General features: G+C 50.0%; 1 protein-coding gene across 5 annotated transcripts in view; it reads right to left on the bottom strand.

Annotated features, from left to right (window-relative positions):
• Positions 8,403-22,160, bottom strand: part of HNF4A (hepatocyte nuclear factor 4 alpha) — a 63,734-nt gene continuing 49,976 nt past the window's right edge. For 2 of the 5 annotated variants that reach the window (XM_005672953.3, XM_005672951.3), the window contains exons 6-10: positions 21,084-21,171; positions 20,060-20,215; positions 16,628-16,864; positions 12,565-12,747; positions 8,405-11,618 (exon numbers count right to left, since the gene is read on the bottom strand). In XM_005672953.3, coding sequence (XP_005673010.1) covers positions 11,476-11,618; positions 12,565-12,747; positions 16,628-16,864; positions 20,060-20,215; positions 21,084-21,171 — 807 coding nt within the window. In that variant the 3' untranslated portion in view covers positions 8,405-11,475. 5 annotated transcript variants of the gene reach the window in all.

Below are 22,160 nucleotides of genomic sequence, written 5' to 3'. Positions count from 1 at the left end.
GCTCACTGCCTTCTAGAGCCCTTTGTGTCGGCAGGCTGGAGTTGTTTGTGGGCAAAACCTTTGGGGGAGATGGGAAATCAGTGTTTATGTACAAGTCAGCCTGGGTATTAGAAAGAGCACAGGATCTTTCTAAGAAGCCTGGCCCCACCACTTATGTGCCCCATGCCCTCTGTGTCCTTAGTTTTTTCATTTAAGAAATGGGTAGAATCCAACCTAAGATGCTTCAATTGTTAACAGGCACTAGCATTTTGTGTACCATCAAGAAAGAGAACACACCATGACAAGTTATGACATGGTGCTTTCTTGTCTCAGAATTTTTAATTTAATTTATTTTATTTCATTTGGCTTTTTTTTTTTTTTTTTTTGCCTTTTCTAGAGCCGCTCCCGTGGCATATGGAGTTTCCCAGGCTAGGGGTCTAATCGGAGCTGTAGCTGCCGCCTACACCAGAGCCACAGCAACAGAGGATCTGAGCCATGTCTGCAACCTACACCACAGCTCACGGCAACACCAGATCCTTAACCCATTGAGCAAGGCCAGGGATCGAACTTGCAACCCCATGGTTCCTAGTTGGATTCGTTAACCACTGCGCCACGACGGGAACTCCTAGAATTTTTATTTTATGTTCATTTAAAGAGCTCTGAGACTTACTGAGACATTGTTTTTAAAATCATACAGCACTTTGTGTATAAATGTAAAGGAAAATAGAAGTGATTATTTCACTTATATTTGGGAGTTCTGGAAGCTCTAAAACTTCTTCCGAATCAGCATCCAGCTCAACTAGATGTCTTTTCCACCCGGAATCTCCCTTGTCCGTGTTTTTTCATGCAACGCTGTCCTCCATACTGCTAGAAGGTTTGGTCTCGCACCATTTTTTGAAAGAATGGTCCACTACGGCCTCCAGCACCAACACGCCTACTCTGATTCTGCAGGTTTGACCCTGGTCCTTTCTCTCTCTTATCAGAAGGTTTTCACGAAACAACCAGGACTCGAGTCCCTCCCTCAAAATGGTCCTTAAATCGTTTGTGAGGAAATACACAGGAGATGCAGTTGACCAGTCAGGCCACCAGAACTAATGACCAGACCAGCCAAACCAGTTATGGCCGCCACCCCATTTAACCAAGTGTGATTGTAGGATGCTGTCCATTTAAAGACACATCTTTTTTTTTTTTTTTTTTTTTTTTTTTTTTTTTTTGGTTTTTTAGGGCCGTACCCACAGCATATGGAAGTTCCCAGGCCAGGGGTCGAAACGGAGCTGTAGCCGCTGGCCTACACCACAGCCACAGCAACTCACGATCTGAGCCGCATCTGCGACCTACACCACAGCTCATGGCAATGCTGGATCCTTAACCCACTGAGTGAGCCAGGGATCAAACCTGCATCTTCATAGATACTAGTCGGGTTCGCTACCACTGAGCCATAACGGGAACTCCTAAAGACACATCTTAATATCAGAGATACAGTGTGGAAAAAAGGTGCATTGTAGAATTTTAAAAATATCCCAATCACTGCCGCCTCTCGGGGTTTGCAGGGTTGAAGGGTGGGAAGTGTGGGATGGGCTCTGCAGGGGCTGCCCCTCGGCATTGCTCAACTGTCCCTGACTCTCGAGGCCCTGGGCATCGCCCTTCCACAGCCGCTCGAGTTTATGGCGACAATCGCTGCCGCTGCCAGACGTGATCTCAAAGCCATAAAGTCTTTTACGGTTTCACTCTCCCCCTGAGATAAGCCCGAGGAGCCCTTCTCAAGGCCGGGGAGCAATCTCAGAGCCGCAGGGGGAGGGGCAGGCATTGCACAAGTCGGGAAATGGCACAGGTTTTATGGCCCCGACTTCTCTAAAAAGACCACGTTCTCATATCCTCAGTTTGAACCTGCTGGCGACACCTCAGCACCTGGGGCCCAGTGATACTCATTCATTTGTTCATTTATTTGTTCCCTCATTCGTTCATTCACTCGACCAGCAGGAAACCCAGTTTGGGGCACACCACTCAGATGGTCTGATGCACCCAGGGCAGATCACTTCATCTCACCTGTAAAACAAGAACAGTTCCTTTAACCTACTTCCCAGCTCATAGATTCGGCTGCATAAGACAAGGAGTGCCCTTGGCACATAGTAGGCCCACAATTAACTTCGCTGTACTCCCTCTCCCTCACCATCGACATCTGTCTCATCTGTTCTTGCTTCCTTTCCCCTCTCCAAGCTGGGAGCTGGACGGTGAAGTGCCCCAGAGTGAAGGCCCGCCCACGTCTCTCTGCTGCCTACGCTCCCTCTTAAACGGGCTCAAGGAACTCTTTGGCCTTTTTTTTTCTTTCCTTAAAAAAAAAAAAAATTAAGGTGTTTTCAAAAAGTTTTATTGAAGTATAGTAGTTTTGCAACATTGTGATAATTTCTGCAGTGCCACAAAGAGGCTCAGTTATCCATGTGCACACATCCATTCTCTTTTGGATTCTTTTCCCAGACAGATGATCACAGCATGTTGGGTAGAGTTCCCTGTGCCGTATTATGCTGCAGGTCCTGTTGGCCAGTCATTCCACATACCTCAGTGTGCATATGCCAATCCCTAACCCCCAGTCATCCCTCCCTACCCCCTCTCGTCTCCTTTGGTAACCATAAGTTTTTCAGTCTGTGAGTCTGTTTCTGTTCTTTTGTGTCCTTTTTTAAGATTCCACATATAAGTGATATCACATGATGTTTTGTCTTTCACTGTCTGATTGACTTCACTTGGTATATAATCTCTAGGTCCATCCATGTTGCTGAAAATGGCATTATTTCATCCTTTTTATGGCTGAAAAAAAATTAAGTTATGATTTCCATGTTCTAACACCCACCCTTTTCAATGTGTGGCTCTACCGATCTTGGACAAATGTATATGGTGATGTGACCCCCACAATAGTCAAGATACAAATATTTCCACCACCCCAAGGCCCCTCACCTATGCCCTTCTGTGTGACCCCCACCCCAGCCCTAGTCCCTGGCACCTGCCTTTTCCAGAATACCCTATAGATGGAATCATAGCATGTGCAGCTTTGGGGGTCTGCCTTCTTGCACTCAGAATGATGCATTTGCCATCCAGCCTGCTTGATCAGTAGTCCTCTGCTTTTTCTTGCTGAGCAGTATTTGGCTTTCAAATCACATCTTATACTTGTGACCTGGCCTTTTCAGATGGGGTTCTCTGCCTAGGGTCTTACACAGCTGAGGTCAAGGGCTGAGTTCCTATCTGGGGAGAGATCTGCTTCCAGCCTTGTTCAGGTTGTTGCCTGAATTCAGTTCTTCATGCCAGTTGGACTGAGGTTACTATTACCTAGCTGGTTGTCAATTAGGGGGGGTCACTCTCAGCTTCCAGAGGATTGCCAGCATTCCTTGCCACGTGGTCCCCTCTGTCTTCGAAGCCAGCCACGGAGAATCTACATCGACTCCCTCTCCTGCTTCTAATTTTATTGGTCAGGAAGAGCCCAGACCCACCTCCAAGGACTCGCCTGATTAGGGAAGGCCCACCAACATTAACCTCTAATATCATGAAGTCATTGGTGCGGGACTTTCATTACATCTGCAGGATCCCATCACAACAGCACCCAGGTTCATGTCTGATTGACTAATCTAAAGACAGTGTGTATAGACCGTGGGTAGGAGTATTAGAATTCTGCCTGCAACACTGCTGTAGTCCACGCTGCCATTGTCTCTCCCCTGAACCAGCTTGAAGACAAGCTGCCATTGTCTTCTCCCCAGAGACCACCCTGGGCTCTTCTGCTTCCACTCTTGTTTCATGTAGTCCGTTCTCTACACAGCAGAGAGTGACCTTTTAAGAACATGAATCTGGAGGTCCCTGGTGCCCTAGTGGTTAAGGATCCAGCATTGTCACTGCTGTGGCAAGGGTTCAATCCCTGGCCCAGGCAAACAAACAGTCATGAATCAGATCACATCATCTCCCTATAAAAATGTCTAAGAGTTTCCCGTTTCACCAAAAATGAAGTCAGTGACTTTTCTCTTGGCCTAGAAGGCCCCCCGGTCCTTCCTCTGCCCATCCCGACTTCACATCCTCCCAGTCTGCTCCAGCCACACTGACCACTGCGCTCAGCCTCCAAAATGCTCAGCTGGCTCCCACCTCGGAGCTTTAACACTTGCATTCCCACCACCTGGCCTGCCTCCCCCACCCCCTACACCCAGCTCTGCAGGACTAGCCCCTTCTCAGCTTCAGATCTCAGCCTAGATTCTCCTTCTCAGGGAGGCCCTCCCTGAACTCCCAATATAATGTTATCCCATCCTTAGCATTTTCAAATTAACCTATTTTATTATTTTTATTTCATGTTCACACTTTCACAATACCTTGTTTTACTTTTAATAACTTGATTGGGGGTTCCCGTCATGGCTGAGTGATTAACGAACCCGACTAATATCCACGAAGACGCAGGTTCGATCCTTGGCCTCACTCAGTGGGTTAAAGATCTGGTGTTGCTGTGAGCTGTGGTGTAGGTCACAGACGCGGCTCGGCTCTGGCATTGCTGTGGCTGTGGCGTAGGCTGGTAGCCTGATTCGACCCCTAGCCTGAGAACCTCCATAGGCTGCAGGTGTGGCCTTAAAAACCAGAAAAAAAAAAAAAGGAAAAAAATGGGGAAAAAAGAACTTGATCATTTGAGAGTCTGACTGGACTATTTGAAATTATCTTTATTTATTCAAACGTTGTCTGCCTGCTCCCTCTAGTCAGGAACTTTGCCTTGCTCATCTGTGTACCCTGGTACCCAGAGAGGGGCACCGCACAGAATGGGCTCCCACTGAGTCCTTGTCGAGTGGGTGAAGGAATGAATGGACGTCTTTTGGATCGGGCCCCTCCTCTGCATCCCTCCTGCCTCCGTTGGTCCAGACCTCACCTTCGCTCACCTGCTCCAGCACATGACCATCTTCACCCATCTCCCCGCTTACAGTCCCACCATGTCCAACCCATCTTCCAGGAAGCTGCCAGAATGACCCTTTAAAAATGCAGATCTGGGAGGTCTTACTGTGGCTCAGCGAGTTAAGGACCTGACATTGTCTCTCTGGCCTTGGGTTCTTTGAGGACACAGGTTCGATCCCTGGCCTCGCTCCGTGGGTTAAGGATCTGGCATTGCTGTGAGCTGTGGTGTAGGTTGCAGATGAGGCTCAGAGCCGATTTGGCTATGGCTGTGGTGTAGGCCAGCGGCTATAGCTCTGATTCGACCCCTGGCCCGGGAACTTCCTTATGCTGCAGGTGTGGCCATAAAAAGACCACACACACAAAAAATACGGATCTGGCCATAGCCTTCCCCTCGTTTCTAATCTCCAGTGCTTTTCTGTTTCCCCAGAAGAATTTCTGGTTGCCCAGTGTTTGAGGCCCCCCACCCGGGCCTGACCAGCCATGGCATGCTTCTAGGTGTGGTTGAGGACGTCAGTGGCATGCTGAGGGATTTTTAGAGCTACACAGGAATGGCACTGAGTGACATTGTCACCAAAGCCCGTCTCTTTACAGGTCTTACTTCCTTCCAAAAACTTTGCAGAGAAAGTTCTCCATTGGATAGCATGTGCCTTTCACATCTCTCTAAATGCTTGTCAGCTTCCCATTGGAAGAAGAAAGAGCAGAGCTTTCCCTGGGCAATCCTATCTGGCTCCACCTTAAAAATATTGTTTTCTTTTCACTCTAATTTTGCAGTCACCTATTTATAGCAAGTGACACTGCTTTCCCATTTAGGTCAGTGGTCCGTGTAAGGAGAATGTTCACGAATTGATTTAAAGAAAAACCATAAATAAGGGAAGGTGCAGTGGTACTTGGTGTGGACAGGAGCAGGGGGTGTGGACTATGACTGCAGCTTGGGGCTCCCTCGTCTCCATCTTGCCTCTCATCCACGGGCTGCGCTTCCTCTGCCAGCCCTGACTTCCCGCTCCATCCCTCGCCTCAGCCTCGACTGCATGTCTGTCTGACTATTGCTTCTGAATCCTCCAGCTAGTGAGACTTTCCCAGACTGCAGTCACCACCACCCCCCAAACTACCATCTCCCCCACTGTCTCTTTTGCTCCTTTGACTCTAAACATTCAACTGTTTGTAATTTTTCTCTCTTCAAGTGATAATTGTAAACTTTAAGAGGGAGGCACCTCATGGTATTGCTTCTCCATAACCCCCAGGATGCTTTGGCACAAGGCTTTGCCCATCAATATTTGTCAAATGATGAGCTTTCCGTGGTTCACACAACCTCTGTGCTCGCCACACAGTGATTGAGTCATCTGCGTCCTCCCCTGTCCCATCTTGGTGGCCCCTGGAGTCAGAAAATGGGCGTTTGGGTCTCAGCTCTTGGGCCAGCAATGGACGTTGGACAAGTCCCTTCCTCATTTGTAAAACTGAATAGCAAGAATACCAGACTCGGGCAGTTGTTGTGGGGATTAAATTGTGTCCAGCAATGTTTGGCATAGAGGCTGTCAATAAATGTGGTCCTTGGAAACAGGATCTGGTTTTAGCTCCACCATCATCAAACAGCTTCATGGGATCCCATGATTCAGGTCTCTTAGATCATGCCTTGGAATTTACATGTGAAACACTGATTGGAGAAATATAGGACAAAGGTGATCTGGGTTCCACAAAAGAGGAAGTAGGGCGATCCCACCAGTTTGGGGTGATAGGTCGTTCACACTGCGTGGAACTTCCTTTGGATCCTCATTCAGCCGTCACCCAGAGTCCCTCCTTCTCCTTCCTGTTTATTGAGCAGAGAGGCTCCATTTGGGATAAAGAAATAAAAGCATCTAGTATCATGGCTGGGGAAGCAATCTTTGCAGGGAGGGAGGCGAATCCCCGATTGTTAGTGAGGCCATGTGGTTTGGTAGAAGCATGGGTTCAAGTCCTGGTTCGACTGCTCCCTGGCTCTGTGCCCTGGACAAGTTCCTTCATCTCTCTAAACCTCAGTTTCGTTATCTCTAAAATGGGAATAATTGGATGTGCTGTTTGTCATGTTGTTTGGGAACTAAAATGGAAACCAAACTTGCAGCTCTGGCCACCCACGCAGAGATTTGAGATTAACTGGGGCAAAGGGCTGATGAGGTGGAGGAGCCAAGGCCAGAGGGATTTATGGCAGCCCAGGGTTTATGGTTTTGATACAGATTGATTAAGCACATTCTAGGACCGCAATAGCCTCCTTTGGCCCCCACCCCCATGTCCGTGCTGGCAGCAGCGTGGACAAAGCTTCTGTTGCAACATTATGCAGATTATTTCCTGGTGCACAGGAGTGGAGGGAAGGCATGAGGGACGATGGGGGTGGCCCAGGGATCAGGCAGGCAGCCAGAGGGTGCTTTTGAGGATGGAGAATTTAATGGTTAGCTTCTCAGTAGACGGGGCCATACTCAGGGAGCCCCCCAGTTGGGCACTCTGTACACCTCATATGCACGGCAGCTCTCATAGCTGCTATGATCTCATTCAGTTCAATCCTGACAACACCCCCGGAGAAAGCTATCATTTCTGTTTTACAGATGAGGCTCAGAGAGGTGGAGTGACCTGACGGGTTACATCAATCACTGAGCTGTGTGACTCCCAGGCCAGAACTTCTGTCACTTCCCTTTGGGAAGTGAAAAAGGTCACTCTGCTCTACCCTCATCTTCGAGTATCTCCACACCTAGGCATCCACCATCCAGTCATCAGCAAGCCCCATCCACATATCACTGAATGCCGTGGTGTGCTGGTGAATTTTTAACAACTGGTCCATCAGGAGAAGCCTTGAGTTGCAGTGGTTGCCACTTCTTGTGGTGTAAATGCTCCCACAGCTGCTATCAATGTGGCATCGCTGAACACAGAGTTGGAAAGAGCAGCTAAAAACTGTGTCTCACAAGCCATCTCCAACACACCCCTAAGGGAAAGCAAGGCTGTGGTCTCTGGTGGCCAAGGCACAAAACTGTCCTCCTAGGTTATCAAGGGAAAAGACCAAGGAATTACCAACCTGACTGGAGATTCTCAAGTGCATCCCTGCTTTTATTCTTTTTTTAAAACCACTGCTCGCTTCTGTGACATTTCCCTATGCTTACTTGTCCCCTGTTGCTGGCAGGTTGACCCACTTCCCTGGAAGTGACCCAGAATAGGGTTTCATCTTGGACCCTGATGGTAAAGACAGACCCTTGGAACCTCTTGCCATTCTTCTAGATCTTTCCATCATCTCTTATCCCTCCCACACTCTATCTACTAAGTAGTTGGAATCAAGAGACCAGATTTGAGTCCCACCTTTCAAGGAAAATTGCTTCCCCTGAGCCTCAGTTTCCTCATCTGTAAAGAGGGAGGTCATAACATTTACCCTGCATCCCTTGATGTGAAGGTTAACGAACCATTAAGGGCTGTGAAAGCATCTTGCCTGTTATAAAGAACTACCCGATTATTCTCATTATTTCTAACACCTGAAGGGGGAAATAAAAGACACCCATCCAAGATCTTAGAAAACATACGCGCCATTTATTTTGTTTTATAAACTTTTGTTAAAACACATAAGAGTAAGAAATGTTTTTTGCTTCCTTGCCCCATTGGGCGGCAGTGACGGGCTCAGGGGACGCACAGAACCCAATGGCATTCACACCCACAGGAAGATGCTGATCAGTCTGGTGGGATGCAGCCCACTTCCAGAATTGCTTGATGTGAATATCAGAATCCATGACAATCAGGGCAAATCACAGAGCAATCTGGTGATCATAATTGGTTTGGTCATCACAAGAAATCAAGGAGCACCCATTTCCGACGCTCTGCTCCCCTTTATCCACTCTTGGGAGAGCTGTGTAGATTCTGGAAGCTGCTGAGAGCTGCCTAGGGAAGGGGTGGTCTCAGTGAAGGAATTACAGGGTCTGTGCTTGCCTTCCCATCCCTCTTTTTGTCTACTAGATCTTATGTTTCGGGACCACGACTCGGGTAGTAGAAAAAAATTTTTTCTCCAGTGTGGTGTCGTGTCCTCAATAAATCCTCTTTGTTTTGTGTTCCCTGCATTGCAATAAAATTGTGAAAGTAGAAAGGATTTTTCCTCCAGGGAGGTTGATTTGGGCCTGAGAACTGGCTCCCTGGCTCAGAAGATCGCTACCTTCAAAACCACTGCTATCCCACTCCCCTCCATGGGAAATTCTTATCTCAGCTTTATTCCCAGACAGACAGAGGCCTGGGAGACATTCTAGCGGGGTTGGAGGCAGGGGCAAGCAAAGAGTGGGAATGACAAGGACCAGGGTGATTCCAGCTTCTCTGCCTTGCCCCCGGCCAGTCTGAGTGCCCTGGCTGGGATTTCTGGGGAAGTGCCCCAGGAGTGAGGGGTGGCTGAGGTTGGCCGGGGTACCTTGCCCAGGGGGACATTCTCTCCTGCGACTGGGGCCTTGGCTTAGTGGAGAGGCAGCAATTGCTCTAGGACCCAGTACCCTTCACACCACCTTCACAAAGAGAAACGAGCACTAATGGTGGGATTTGAGGCACTGGGGTGCGGCCCCCCCATCCATTCAGAAGGGTCAGCTTGAGGGGGTGGGTAGGTAGTCAGTCTGACTGTTTAGTCTCCCACCTAAGCACAGGTCCAGTTCTGGGACACATCTCTTTAATTCCCACTGGACAGTGGCATTTTCCAGAATTTTCCCCAGGCCTCCAAAATTCTGCATGGACGAGGTGCTAGCTGTTCCATCCTGGGGTTTAATGGTTCCAGAAGGGACCCTGAGTGATGGTCCCCAGCACAGGTCTCAAACCCAGTCCTTCTTACCTCGCTCCTCCCCCCGCCCTAGCCATCCCATTTCCAAAATACCAGGTCACATTGGTCCATCTCCCAGTGGACCACTAAATGCCCCTTCCCCAGATGTAGGGAGTGAAGAGAGAAAAGGGGTACAGGAGCCATGAATTCTCCTTGTTTATCAGCAAACAGGATTCTGGACCCTAACTGGATTCTACTGCAGCCTCAGGCCAATCTTAGCTCCCAGTGTGGGCAGGGGTCCTGGAAAGAACGAGGCTTTGGCTTCTAAGGCTGGTGAAGAGGCAGGAGTCCCTTAACTTAATCACAGTGAGGGCAGAAGGGCCTTTTCAAGGGAGATGTTCGGCCAGGTGTAGAGCTCCTGATCCAGGCAGACCTGGCACCTCTCTTGACTTGGTCACTTACTAGCTGTCTGAGTTCCATAAAAATGATTTAACCTCTAAGATCTCAATTCCACCTTCGGTAATGATCTCTGGGTAGTAGGGAGGATGAGAGGAGATGGTACACATCAAGGGCCCGGAGACAGTGCCAGGAGGAAGCAGGAGACAGGCCCTGTGGGATAGGTGCTCCCAGGTATCACTCTGAGAGTCCCCCATCTGCCTCCTCCATCCCCAGCTTCATCTCTCTCCTCCATCCTCAGCCTCATCTCTCTCACCTGGAGGACCTCATTAGGCCCCATCTGATCTCCCCACTCCCTCCCAAACTTCCAACCTACGTAGGACGGCTGTCTTCAGCTTCTGAAAGCCAGCTCACTGTACATCCCTCCCCAGCTACTCAGCCTGGGAACCCAGGTCGCCACGCCTCCATCTGGCATTCAAGGCGGTCCAGCATGCCCACTCTGCTCCAGGCAGCCCCATCTTTCATCACCTCCCTCCACACCCTCCTTCTGACCCCCCAGGCCTGGCCCAGGCTGTTTGCTCCTCCTTAGAACATCCTGTCTCACCTGCTGCATCAGCAGGAATCCAGCCCTTCCCCAAAGGCCTGGCACCTAGCCTGCCCCTTTCTGGATGCCTTCTTGGACCACCCCCAGCCCTCTGGGTCCCAGTGGCAACTGTCCACCTTGGACTGTTCTCTCCCTGTTGGCAGCCTGTAGGGATCATCTCTCTGACTCAGAGAATCCATCCAAGTCTCCGAAGATGGGTTAGAGGAGAAACTGCATCTTCTTTCTCAACAACCTCCTGCACTCTGCCTAGCCCCCGTCAGTGCTTTCACAGTGCTCCCGGATGGCTGGGGAGTTGTCTGCAAGTCTTTCTCAACCTCTGGAGAGGAGGCTTTGGAGAAATGAACAGGGCTGGGGAGGTGATGGTGGCAAGAGGAGAGGAGCCTTGGTGGCTGGGGCAGCAGCATAGGGATGGGTGAGGTGCTGCCGTCTGACCCAGCCTAGACGTGCTCTGTGTCTGACACAAGGGCAGAATGTGGGGCAAAGTCCCAGTCTGAGTGGGAGGGAGCCATGTTTAATCAAGGTCCCCTGTTGTCTCCAGGCAGCAGTCCTTTGGGGGTGAAGAAATTGGGGCGAAGAATGGGGAAGACAGTGGCTTTGGCAGGAGAAAAGTTGTCCAAGGCAGCAGAGCACTTTCCAGCAGGGGGCTCCCCAAGTCACAGCCCCATCATCCCAAGCAGGTGGTGAAGGGTGGCATTGGCGAGTGGCCCATGGCCTGAGTTCTAGGGCCTCACCCTTTCCACTACCACTCTGGGACTGGCCCTGTTGTCACAGCTTTCTTCACTGTGACCAAGTGACCCTCAGGGGCTGTCTGAGGGGGCTGGGGGGTCATCAGAGCCCCCGGCCCCCTGGTGACTTGCTAGATGACTTCCTGCTTGGTGATGGTCGGCTGTGGGATTGCAGAGGGGGGCTTGACGATGGTGGCGATGGCTCCTGGCAGGAGCTTGTAGGGCTCAGACCCCGAGCCACCTGGCGGCGAGGGCTGTGGAGTCTCAGGGGTGGCTGGAGGGATAGAGAGACAGACAAGGGCTGCTCAGAATTCCAGCCTTTTGAGGAGTAAACGAAGAGTCCTGGGAAAGTTCTTCCCCTCTCTGAGACTTTGTTTCCTTCCTCTTGTACAGAGAATTAGACGGATATCTCTAAGGTCTCCTACAGCCTAACCCTTCTGAGTCCCAGGTCACAAAGTCTGAGTTCCCTGAGATCTGGAAGCCTGTGACTGGGCCCAGGTCCCTACAACGCCCATCTTCTCCACCATTTGACGTGGAGACTTTGCAGCTGCTTCTCCCAAACCAGGGCCCAGGGTCGTATGACAGGAACACCCTTTCTTGGAGAAAAAGAGCAGCAGTAGATGAGACCCAAGGGTCTGGCTAACTGGCTCAAAAAAATACCATTTCTTTGATATTTAGGTAGATGAGTGTCAGAAACTAATGGCCCCACTCCAACTACAAGTTCCGAAAGTAAATTTGACCAAGACATACTTGGCCACCTTTATTAAATGGCCACCCTTCTCAAAGCACAATCTCAATGACATGCGATCTCATGGAGTGCACCACCACGTCCCAGTGACAAGCGACGAAGAACTTTGGCCCGTGACAAACATACTCTTGGGCGATTTCCCCTCAGAGGGCGTCTAGCCCAGTGGGGGTCCTTCGCCAGTGAGAGCCTCACCCAGTTGTCTAATAGCCTCTCCTGGTTGGGTAGCCCCCCTTCATTGAAGAATTTGACCTAGAGGACATGCCCTGATGGAGTTCTCACCCCAGGGACGTCCTCCCCCAGTGGGCCGCCTCCCTCGGTCCAGGCTGTCAGTCGCCTCACTGTATCAACAGCCTTAGCAAGTGGACAGACTCACTCCTCCTTCCCTACCCCAGAGCCCAGAGAACTGTTTTAACCCATTTCCCATCTTCTAGACCCAGCTGTCTCCAGATTCCCACGTAGGCCCCAACCTCACCCCTTCCTGGGTAGAGCCGAAGTTGCCCACCTGCCTGCCCTCTGGGCCGGGGCCACTCACACATCTGTCCGTTGCTGAGGTGAGCAGGCATTGTGTTGGCAACAATGACATTGGTGCCCATGTGTTCCTGCATCAGGTGAGGGTGCAGGGGGTGGTGGGCATGAGGTGCATCGCTGGAGGACCCTGCAGGCAGAGGAGGTACTCAGTGAGGATGGAGAGTCTGCGATAAGGGCCACAGGCCTTGAGGCACCATCTTCCTCAAGTCTGGCCAAGAAGCCTACCCATCCAACACCAGTGGGGCCTGTTAGTTCTAGTTTCTGGGTTAGTGAATTCCCATCCACGGGCTTCCTGAAGATACTGAGAGGACCAACAAACCAAGAGAACAAAAGTGATTTGAAAGAAACAAGGAGCATATAAGGAAGCTGTGAGATCATTTAAATATTGCAATAAGTAGTGTGTTGATTGCATGTTAATACAATGGCTCCCAAATTTCCTTGGTATGTAAGTCCTTCAACCATCCTGTCCCAACTCACCTTTCAGCCTCATCCCCCATACCTTTAGCCCAACTGACCTACTTATAGCATCTCTATGTCCCCTGTACTTTCCTAGCTCTGTGCTTTTTTTTCTTTTTTGCTTTTTAGGGCACACCCACAGCGTAGAAGTTTCCCAGGCTTGGGGTCGAATCGGATCTGTAGCCAGTGGCCTACACCACAGCCACAGCAATGCAGGATCCAAGCTGCATCTGCGACCTACATCACAGCTCAGGCCAACATCAGCTCCTTAACCCACTGAGCAAGGCCAGGGATTGAACCCACAACCTCATGGTTACTACCAGTCGGGTTCGTTTCTGCTGCGCCGCAATAGGAACTCCCTAGCTCTGTGCTTTTGCTCCTGTGGTGCTTCCACTGAATATGCCTTCTCTACCCCAGTGTCTACAAGTCCAAATTCCAGCTCACATATTTCTTCCTTTGGGAAGCCTCTCCTGAATCTTCCCATTCCAGTAGCAAGTAAACCACTCCTTCCTTGGAATGCTCATAGTTATTTATCTGTAACCCAGCTTTTGGAACAACTCCTCTGTCTGTGAGCATTACAATTGCAGGTGTATTTTTCATCTTTCTTTGAGGTCCTAGCAAACGTCTGGAACACAGTAACTGCTTCAAAAAATGTGTCAGTGAATGATGATACCATATATCTAGGGTATGGTTTGATAATAGGCCATAGTTACTAATATGCAATGATAGAATTTTAGGGCTTGCAAGGGGTCTCTAAAGTACACCTGTTTCGATGATAACTATCACTTATTGAGCACCTATTATATACCAGGTATTGTTTTATGGCACTTTTCATGTTTGACATAATTTAATACAACAATCCTGAGTGTGGGTATCATTATTAACCCATTCTACAAATGAGATTACAGGGCCCAAAAGACTATTTATCTTACCCAAGTTTATCTGGCAACAGAGCACAAGCTCTTTCCTGAGCCTGATCTCAGTGACACCTGCTTCATTACGACCCCATATTCACAGGGTCAAAGTGAGAATGAAATAAGTTACCAGATGACAGTGGGTTTCAGCTGGGGGTGATTTGGGCCCCGCAGAGAACCTTCAACAATATCTGAATATTTGTCACCACTGAAGGAGGGCTGCTGGCATCTCACGGTAGAGGCCAGGCATGTGGCTATACAAGGTACAGAACAGCCCCCTCAGCCAAGAATCAACCAGTCCCACATACCCGCTGAGATTGAGAAGCCTTGCCTTGGCCATACCACCACCAGAAACTGCATCACCTCCAGAATCTTGAGTTCCAGCATCCTCAGTTCCATCCTGCCTCCACCCCTTCCCGCTCACTTCCTTCAGCCCTGCCCATGGAGGCTGTCAGTTCCCTGACCCTCACCTTTCACAATCTGTTACCATTGTTACTTTCTGTTTAGTCCAGCCAAGGTCCCCGGGCCCATCATTATAATCGCTCCCTTGCAGTCGTCCTCAACTCTCTCCCGGCTCTCCTTCTTAGCAAAACATTTCCAAAGGGCAGCCTACTCTTGTCCCCATTTCCCAACTCGCTCACCCTGGAACACCCCCAGTCTGGTTTCCTTTCCCACGATCTTCTGACACTGCTCATAATTCAGTTGCCAAGAGCCTCCAGGTCGCCAGTCCAGTGGACGGCTCCTTCCCTCCCCTGTGGAATTTAACACCGTGAAATGCTCTGTCCCCACTAAAACACACTCTTTTCTTGGACTCTGGGACTTTCCCCGGCTTTGCTCCTGTCCCCCTGGCTGGTCTCCCTCCATCTCCTTTTGTGGCACCTCGGTTTTGGGACACCACAAGTTGCCTCATCCTCAACTTTGGGCTTATTTGAGCAACAGACTCAAGCATCCAACTGCCTCCTGGATAACTCAGCTTGGATATCTAACAGTCCTCTTGAGCCTAACTAAAGTCAAAATGGATCTCTTGGTTCATCCCTTATCTCCCCGCAGCCACCCCAGGCTTAGACTTTTTTTTATCAATCTTCTCCATCTCAGTAAATTACTCTCCTACCATCCTGTTCCTCAAAGCAAAAATGTAGGTTTCATTCTGAACTCTTCCCCTCCCCCTCACTGCCCAATCTGATCAATCTGCAAATCCTGTGGGTTCTTCCTCCAAAAGATGTTCAGATTTATCTCAGTCCAGGCCTCCTGTCCTTCCCCTGCTTGGAGATGTTAACGTTTCTCGGGGTCTCCTGTCTCTCTTTGCCCTCCTGAAATTCACTTTCTAGTCGATTTAAACAATCAGGATAGTTTAAAACATTAGTCTGATTTTCACTCTTCTTACAATAGTTGCAGTGAAAATAAAATGCGAATTTCTGACCTTAGCCTCCAAGACTATGTTTATGATGTGGTTTCTGCCCCATCTCCATCTTCATCTCATGCAGCTCCTCCCATCTCGCAACCTTCTCTTTCTTTTCTTTTTCTTTTTTATTAAAGGATAATTGACTTAAATGCTGCACAGTAAAATGACCCAGTCATACAAATATACACATCCCCTTTCTTATGTTATCTTCCATCATGGTCTATCCCAGGAGACTGGATAGAGTTCCCTGTGCTGTACAGCAGGACCTCCTTGCTTATCCACTCTAAATGCAACAGTTTGCATCTCTGAACCCCAAACTCTCTGTCCATCCCACTCCCTCCTCCTCATAGTTCTTGAACACACAAACCTCCCCTGCTTCAGGGCCTTTTGCACTAGTTACCCCTGCTCCCTGCTCAGAATGTTTCTCTTTTTTTTGTTTTTGTTTTTGTCTTTTTTGTCTTTTCCAGGGCCACACCTGCGGCATATGGAGGTTCCCAGGCTAGGGGTCGAATAGGAGCTGTAGCCGCCGGCCTACGCCAGAGTCACAGCAAGCGCGGGATCCGAGCGGCGTCTGCAACCTACACCACAGCTCATGGCAACTCGGGATCCTTAACCCACTGAGTGAGGCCAGGGATCGAACCTGCAACCTCATGGTTCCTAGTCGGATTCGTTAACCACTGAGCCTCTCTTGGGTTTTAAATGTGTCTTTCCTTCCATCAGGTCCTCAGCATAAAAGTCATCACTTCAGAGAGGTCTTCCTTGGCCAGCCTATCTAAAGAGGCCCCTTTTCAGTTATACTCTAATCATATTACCAGGTTATTTCAAAGTCTGCAGCTGCCTTCTTTATTATCTACTTGATTATCATCTGATTCCACAAGCGTTTAAACATAGTGGCACATGCACACGTGCACTCGTGCACACACACACACACATACACTCATACACACACTCATATGCAACCTCCATGAAGACAGAACCTTGTTCTCTGCTGAACTTCCAGCATTTAGAACAGTGACTGGAACAGGCTAGCTTCTCAGTGACTGAATAAACAGACCATTGTCCCCATTTTCCTGATGAGGAAACTGAGGCTCAGACAGGTAACAGCGTTTGCCCAAAGCTACAGAGCGAAGAAGTGATGGAGCTGAGAGGTGAACCCAGGTCCGCTTGAGCTTATCCCTTGACGAGAGCCTGCCCACCCCACCCACCTCTCAGTGCCCCCTGGGCCCAACACCCACCTCCCAGCAGCATCTCCTGCAGCAGGTTGTCAATCTTGGCCATGCCAAAGAGCTTGATGAACTGGATCTGCTCGATCATCTGCCAGGTGATGCTCTGTAGGGTGGGCAGCAGCAGCAGCAGCTCGCCGAAGCGGCCGCGCGAGTCGTACTGGCGGTCGTTGATGTAATCCTCCAGGCTCACCTGCACCTGGGAACGCAGCCTCTTGATCTTGCCCGGGTCGCTCAACCCCTTGGCATCTGCAACAGAAGGGATCACACAAGGGGTGGGGCACAGCTGGAGCATCTGGGGAGGTGGGACCCAGGTGTCCCCTTACTCCTGGGGCCCTGATGCCCAAGGTCACAGAGGGAGTCCTCAGCAGTGCCAGGATGAGGATTCTGGATCCTCAAGAACCAGGGTACACTAGGGCAAACTGTAGCTTCCTGGACTCAGGCAAAAAAAGAGTTTTCTGTCACATTTTTTAAGACGCAGACCTGGGAGAGGGGAGGGCAGGGTGGAGGCAGGACTGCAGGAACACACCCAAGAGGGAACCTGGCAACCTCCTCATTTTACAGAGGGGGAAACCTAGGGGGAAACCGAGGCAGGGAGCAAGCTCCAGGTCACACAGCCGCTTGTCGGCTGCGCCATGATGTGGAATTAAGGGTTCTTGACTCTCGGTTCAAGTCCCACCGTCCCGACCTCAGCACGTGCTGCTTCTGCTGCATTGGAATAGTCTCCCCTCTCCCCTGCTCCCTTGCCTGTGTCATCTTGGGGTCTCAGTATAATTGATGCTTCCTCCAGGAAGCCTCCTCTGTTCCACCCTCCCAAGTCTGAACTCTAAGTGTCCATCTTGTCCCCAGATTTCTGTGGCTCTTCCATCACTGCTGACCACAGAGGATGTAATGTCTCTCCTGCTAGACTCTGAGCTGTCTACAGGCAGGCACACGTCCCTTCTGTCCTTTTAAACCCACCGTCTAGCACCATGTGTTGTCAGTATTTGCTGAATAGATAACTAGATGAAGGGATGGGTACCTGGATAGAAGGATGAAGGAATGAAAAAATAGTCAGTGGATACATTCTAGAGCCTTAACCTAGAAGGTGATTCAAGTGGTCATCCAGTAATTAACCTCCATGAAGGAGGTCACACATTTAACTCCTCTTTTATGGATGAAATAAATAGCAGAAAGAGAATTTTACCCACATTTCCAGCCCAGGGCTCTCTCTCCTGGGCCATATTTGTGCATTCTTTCGTTCAGTTAGGAAACATCTGTTGAGCGCCACCAACATGCCTGGCCCTGTCTGAAGTCGCCTGCCCCTCCAGGGCAGGTTGCTGACTTTGACCAGGCATCAGGAATCCTGCATGTTGTACTGAGCCGTTGTTATCTGACCAGCCCCGTGTGGAGCACTGGGGGAAAACAGCCTGGGCCAGGCTCTTGAGGAGACTAGAACTAGAGATCTTAGCCCCTCAAGAAATGAGGAAGAGCGTGTGGTAGGTAGGAACATGAGCTAGAGAGCTGGTTGGTCGGAAGTTCACATCCAAGCTGTGCCATTTCCTGATTGTGTGACCTTGGGCAAGTTCACCGATCTCCCTGGGACTCAGTTTTCTTATCTATGAAATGGGGGTAATAACAATTCCTACCTCACAGGTACCGTGTTGCAAGTAACAAGTGAGATAACCCACATGGAGCACTGAGAATGGTGAGTGCTCCATCGATGGTGCTCATTTGCTCTCCATCACTGTTATTACTAGAGGCCCTCTCCAAGCAGGGAGGGCCTGGCACTAAGCCCAGTGCCTGGCAGGCAGTAGGTCCTCTCTAATATGGAAGGAGAGAAGCAAGCAAGCAGGCTTTCAGAGCCCAGATGTCTTGACATTATGAAGTGAAATCAGGCTTTGCACGAAGGCAGAACTACAATGAGCTTGTGTGAAAATGCAGGTGGAGGGGTTCCCTGGTGGCCTAGTGGGTTGAGGATCTGGCATTATCACTGCTGTGGTGCAGGTTCAATCCCTGGCCCAGGAATGTCCATGTGCCATGGGCACAACAACAACAACAACAAAAACCAAACAAAAATGCAGGTGGAAAGTCAGTAGATGGAATGGGGAGAGTGGGGAAGCAATATTTTCATCCTGCTAATGCAGGGTTAGGAGATACTGCCTACAGTTGATAGGACAAAAAATAAAAGCATAAGCCATGACATTATAAAGGCCATCAGTAGAGATACTGAAATAGCAAGAAAAATATATTAGGGGGATAGGGGAGAAAAGATGGGAGTGTGATAAAGAAAAGTGCGATCCTCAACCATCATAGGAGGAACAACTATGTTCTGAAACAGATAAATCAAGAACTAGAAGGCTTGGCATTTTATTTAGAGCTGGAGAGGTCACTGGCAGAGGAACAGGAAAAGTAAGCGGAAATTGTGGAGCTCCCACTGCGGCTCTGCAGTAATGGACCCAACTAGCATCCATGAGGATGAGGGTTCAATCCCTGGCCCTGCTCAGTGGGTGAGGGACTTGGCATTGCCATGAGCTGTGGTGTAGGTCTCGGATGCAGCTTGGATCTGGCACTACTGTGGCTGTGGTGTAGGCCAGCAGGTGCAGCTCTGATTTGACCCCTCGCCTGGGAACTTCCATATGCCACAGGTGTGGCCCTAAAAAGACAAAAAAGAAAAAAAGGGAATCGGAAATTGTTCCCTTTGAGGAGGAGATTCTGGACAGGAAAAGTGGGGTGGGGGAGTGTTTCGATTTCAAGTATGCGTCGGGTTTTTTTTGGTTTTTTGGTTTTGTTTTGTTTCTTTTTGGCTGCACCTGCGGCATTTGGAAGTTCCCAGGCGAGGGATCAAACCCGCACCACAGCTGTGACCTGCACCATAGCTGTGGCAATGAGGAATACTTAATCCACTGTGCCGCCAGGGAACTTCGTGTAGATATTATTTTGATTTAAAAATTTTTGAGAGGAGTTCCCCTGGCTCAGTGGTTAAAGAACCCAACTATTAACCATGAGGTTGTGTCTTCGATCCCTGGCCTCGCTCAGTGGGTTAAGGATCTGACATTGTTGTGAGAGGTGGCTCGGATACTGTGTTGCTGTGGCTGTGGTACAGGTCAGCAGCTGTAGCTCCGCTTGGACCCCTAGCCTGGGAACCTCCATATGCCACAGGTGCAGCCCTAAAAAGACAAAAGGAGAGAAAAGAAGGGGGTAGAAAGTAAGGAGCAGAAAGTGGAGAGGAAAAGAAAGGAGGATAAGGTGGGAAAGAAAAAACCAAGCCTCTGGAGTAAGTGCGCCCTGTCAAGTCCTATCAGCCTTAATGTTCCTCATCTGTTAAATGGAGCTAATAAGAATGGCCTCTCCTGGTTGTCGTACTAAAGAGATGAGGTGGTAAACCTGGGGTATGTACCCCAGTAGGAGGAGTTTGATAGGGCATCTGGAGCATCAGGGGGAGGTGGCAGGTGGGGGCAGTACCTGGGTCAAAGAAGATGATGGCTTTGAGGCAGGCGTACTCGTTGTCATCGACCTGCAGCTCCTGAAAGGGCAGCACCAGCTCATCCAGGATGCGCACAGACACCCGGTTCATTTCTGCCAGCTCCGGGCAGTGCCGAGGGATGATGTAGTCATTGCCTGGATGGGTTGGGAAGGTGAGGGCATGGGTGGACCCCTTCCTCTAGCTTCGGACTGGCCCTGCCCTTTGCAGCAATGAACTGGTGCCCATGGGAGGACTGTAGGGACTGTCACACCCATTTTACAGATGAGGAAGATGAGGCCCAGATGAAAGGAATGAATTGCTTGAAATCTCTGGACTGGATGGGGAGTCTGGCTTCCTGGGACCCCTTTTGCATCACCCAAGCTCCATTCTCCAGTGTGGCAACAGACCCACGAGACTGTTGACATTCAAGGCCACTGGAGAGGCATAAAAGCACTGAGGATAAGGGCTAAGATTCTGGAACTAGACTGCCTGGGTAGAATCCTGCTTCTACCACTGACCAGTCAGATGTAATTGGATAAATTACTTTCTGTGCCTCCGTTTTTTTCCATCTGTAAGATGGGGATGAATTATAGACTTCTCATAGGCCTGTTGTATTAAAGGAGGTAATATTTGTAAAGTACTCAGACTAGGGCCCATGATGTGTCCTATATAAGCATGTAAAATAGTGAACAAACATGCTATGAAGGGCTCGGTGACATAGGCTTGGGGGTTTGTGTCATTCCTGGCTGCCTTTTTCTCTGACTCCAACAAGCGCATCAGAATGCATAGGTTATTACAGATCTGACCTCGACTGTGCTCTAATTTAATGCTGGGGGATTTAATTCCTTGCGTTCATATTTCCTTGCATCTAAGTGGGGTGTTCAGTTAAGAATACTGAGGACAGGCCCATTCTTGATCTGTCGCCCTTGCCCCTGCACAGCTGTGTTAATGTCCCATGCCTGGGTGTGCTCCGTGCTGGGCACGCCCTCTGTGGAACCCTGGCTGGGCAGACAGCATCCTCACCGAGAAGCAGAACATCCTTAAACACCATAGAGCGCTTGGTGGCTCCCAGCAGCAGGTGCTCGCCGGCGTGGGCTCTGAGCAGGGCCACCTGGAAGAGAGAAGGAATGGCGTCTGGGTTGGCACCCCTGGGAAGGCCTCTCCTGGCCAACTCAGTGACCTTGGGCAAGTCAGCTTCTTGCCTTTACCTGCTTGAACTGTAAAACCAAAGGATGCTGATTATCGAACCCTTGCAGGCACCATGCAGACTTCTGTCACTCACCCCAGTGCCTTTCTGATCGAGAGGCAGAAGACCTGGACTCAAACGCCCAGCTCTTTGACTGCCTTGCTGCGTGACCTTGGGCAAATCACTCTTTCTTACCAAGCCTCAGTCCCCGTATCCAATGCTACCCAGCCTCCTAGGTTTCAATGGGGTGGTGTCCAAAACAAATCAAGACGCAAACAACTTGGAAGGTGGTTCGTGGGACGGTGTTGACAGACACAGGGCATTCATTGGCGGGCAAACCCCCCCCCCACTTGTGCTTCATTCATATTGGACAAGGTGAGCTCCTTATGCACCATGAGTGGGGAGCTGGGAAGCCTTCTGGCCCTGGGTCCAGCCCCCTAACATGGCACCTGTTCTGGGGGGTGGGGGTGAGGATGTTAATGATTGTCCTGTGTTACTGTCCACCCATCACTGCTCTCTGAGAATGCTCTGAGCCCCGGCCAGGGAGGTTTGGGTGGGAAATCGAGGTTAACAATTGCTCAGCTTGGGGGGATCTTCTTGCCCTGCCGAGCCTCTGGGAAGGCACAGGAGGGATTAAATATTAATGCAGACTCTCCAACAGAGGGGACCAGGGCCAGAACATAAGGAACAGGGGAGAAGGCAGGGGCAGCTCGGCCAAGATCCCTGTCCTGTCATCCTTCCCAAAGCAGAGAGGAGTCCGTGTGAGAGGATGTGTGACCTAGCCTGTGTCGGGGTGAGGGCCAGCCAAACCAGTGTTCTCACAGCATGTCCCATCATGGCCTACGCATATTATTCCAGGAGAGCCTGGGCATCAGAGGGCTTTGAGGAGCCCTGGGCTCCCAAAGTTCAACAGC

Source organism: Sus scrofa, chromosome 17 (assembly GCF_000003025.6).
Source record: "Sus scrofa isolate TJ Tabasco breed Duroc chromosome 17, Sscrofa11.1, whole genome shotgun sequence".
Lineage (NCBI taxonomy): Eukaryota > Metazoa > Chordata > Mammalia > Artiodactyla > Suidae > Sus > Sus scrofa.
Note: the sequence above shows the minus strand (reverse complement) of the source record. Positions and strands in the feature narration are given on the sequence as shown.